Genomic DNA, 1,213 nt, shown 5'->3' on the forward strand with positions numbered 1-1,213 from the left:
CAGTATATTTATGGTAAGATATCAGTGGCCCAAAACCATTTAACCCCTTCAATAACATACCTCAGTGCCCAGTTTGATGTACATTTTTGTGCCAGTCTTCTAGATTTTGTACGTGTTTTTCAGTGTATTCACAACAGGGCACATGACTGCACGGTATTATGTACTGGGGAGGTTTTATTTTTGTTAAAGCTGTAAAACACAGACAAATAATAGCCGAATAAGAAACCAACTTCAGCATCGTATATAGAGGCAGAAAAAGGATAAAAAGGGACTTGTGTGCGGAAGAGCAGCCTCCTCCCCGTCGTTTCTTCCCGTCCTCCTCCCCGTCGTTTCTTCCCGTCCTCCGCCTCCTCCCCGCCCCGGTTTATTATGAATCTTAACAAATACAAAATGATGTAACAGAAACTCCACTGTTACCGGGAAACGAAAGTAACCGACCCACAGAAAAAGAGACGGCCATGTCCCGGCAGGACGTGTGTGCATTATGCAGCTCATCAGAGGACTCCTTCATCATGGGGGGACTGCAGAGGACGGAGGACGGAAGCCTAGTGGGGCACTACAACTGCATGGTGAGCGCCACTTCTCGGGATCACGTGCGGCTTGTGTGTGACGTCACCTGGCGTGGCGGTATCTGCGCGCACACTGATGTTATCTGGGTGCACGGTGTGATTAATTTTCTGGGCTCACAGGGCAGTGGCGTTGTTTGAGCACATAGTGTTATCTGGGTGCATGGTGTGGTGGCATTGTTTGAGCGTACAGTGAGTGGTATTTGGGTGCGCGGTGTGTTGGCATTTTGTGGGGTGGCATTGTTTGGGCACACTGTGCAGTGGCGTTCTGTACTGTTCAGCCAGTGTTTGGGTGCATGGCCCAGCGGCATTATCTTGGAGCACAGTGTGATGGCATTATCTGGGCACTGTTTGGCACTATTAACTCATGTTCTACACTACTTTGGACACTGTATGCACTGACTTGATTGGCATTTTGTAGCATACACTGGCACTATTAGGCTATGTGTGCACTAGAAAATGGAATTTTCTTAAGAAAATTCCGGATCTCTGCAAGAATTCCGCACCCGCGGCAGAAATCCGCACACAAAATCCGCGTGCGGATTTGCTGCGGAATTTCTGTGGTTTTAACACAAGTTGGTCCCTGCGGGTTTTTACCGCTAATGGCAAAACCGCAGGGACCTGCAGAAAAGAAGTGACATACACAT

General features: G+C 48.3%; 1 protein-coding gene across 1 annotated transcript in view; it reads left to right on the plus strand.

Moving 5' to 3' along the window:
- Nucleotides 1-349: 349 nt before the first annotated feature.
- The window catches only part of LOC142292137 (uncharacterized), a 154,444-nt gene continuing 153,580 nt past the window's right edge, over nt 350-1,213 (plus strand). Inside the window, exon 1 of the mRNA XM_075337283.1 lies at nt 350-569. Within this exon, the coding sequence (XP_075193398.1) occupies nt 459-569 (111 nt within the window). The 5' untranslated portion in view covers nt 350-458. The remainder of the gene's footprint in view (nt 570-1,213) is intronic.

The sequence above is a fragment of the Anomaloglossus baeobatrachus genome, chromosome 2 (genome assembly GCF_048569485.1).
Source record: "Anomaloglossus baeobatrachus isolate aAnoBae1 chromosome 2, aAnoBae1.hap1, whole genome shotgun sequence".
Lineage (NCBI taxonomy): Eukaryota > Metazoa > Chordata > Amphibia > Anura > Aromobatidae > Anomaloglossus > Anomaloglossus baeobatrachus.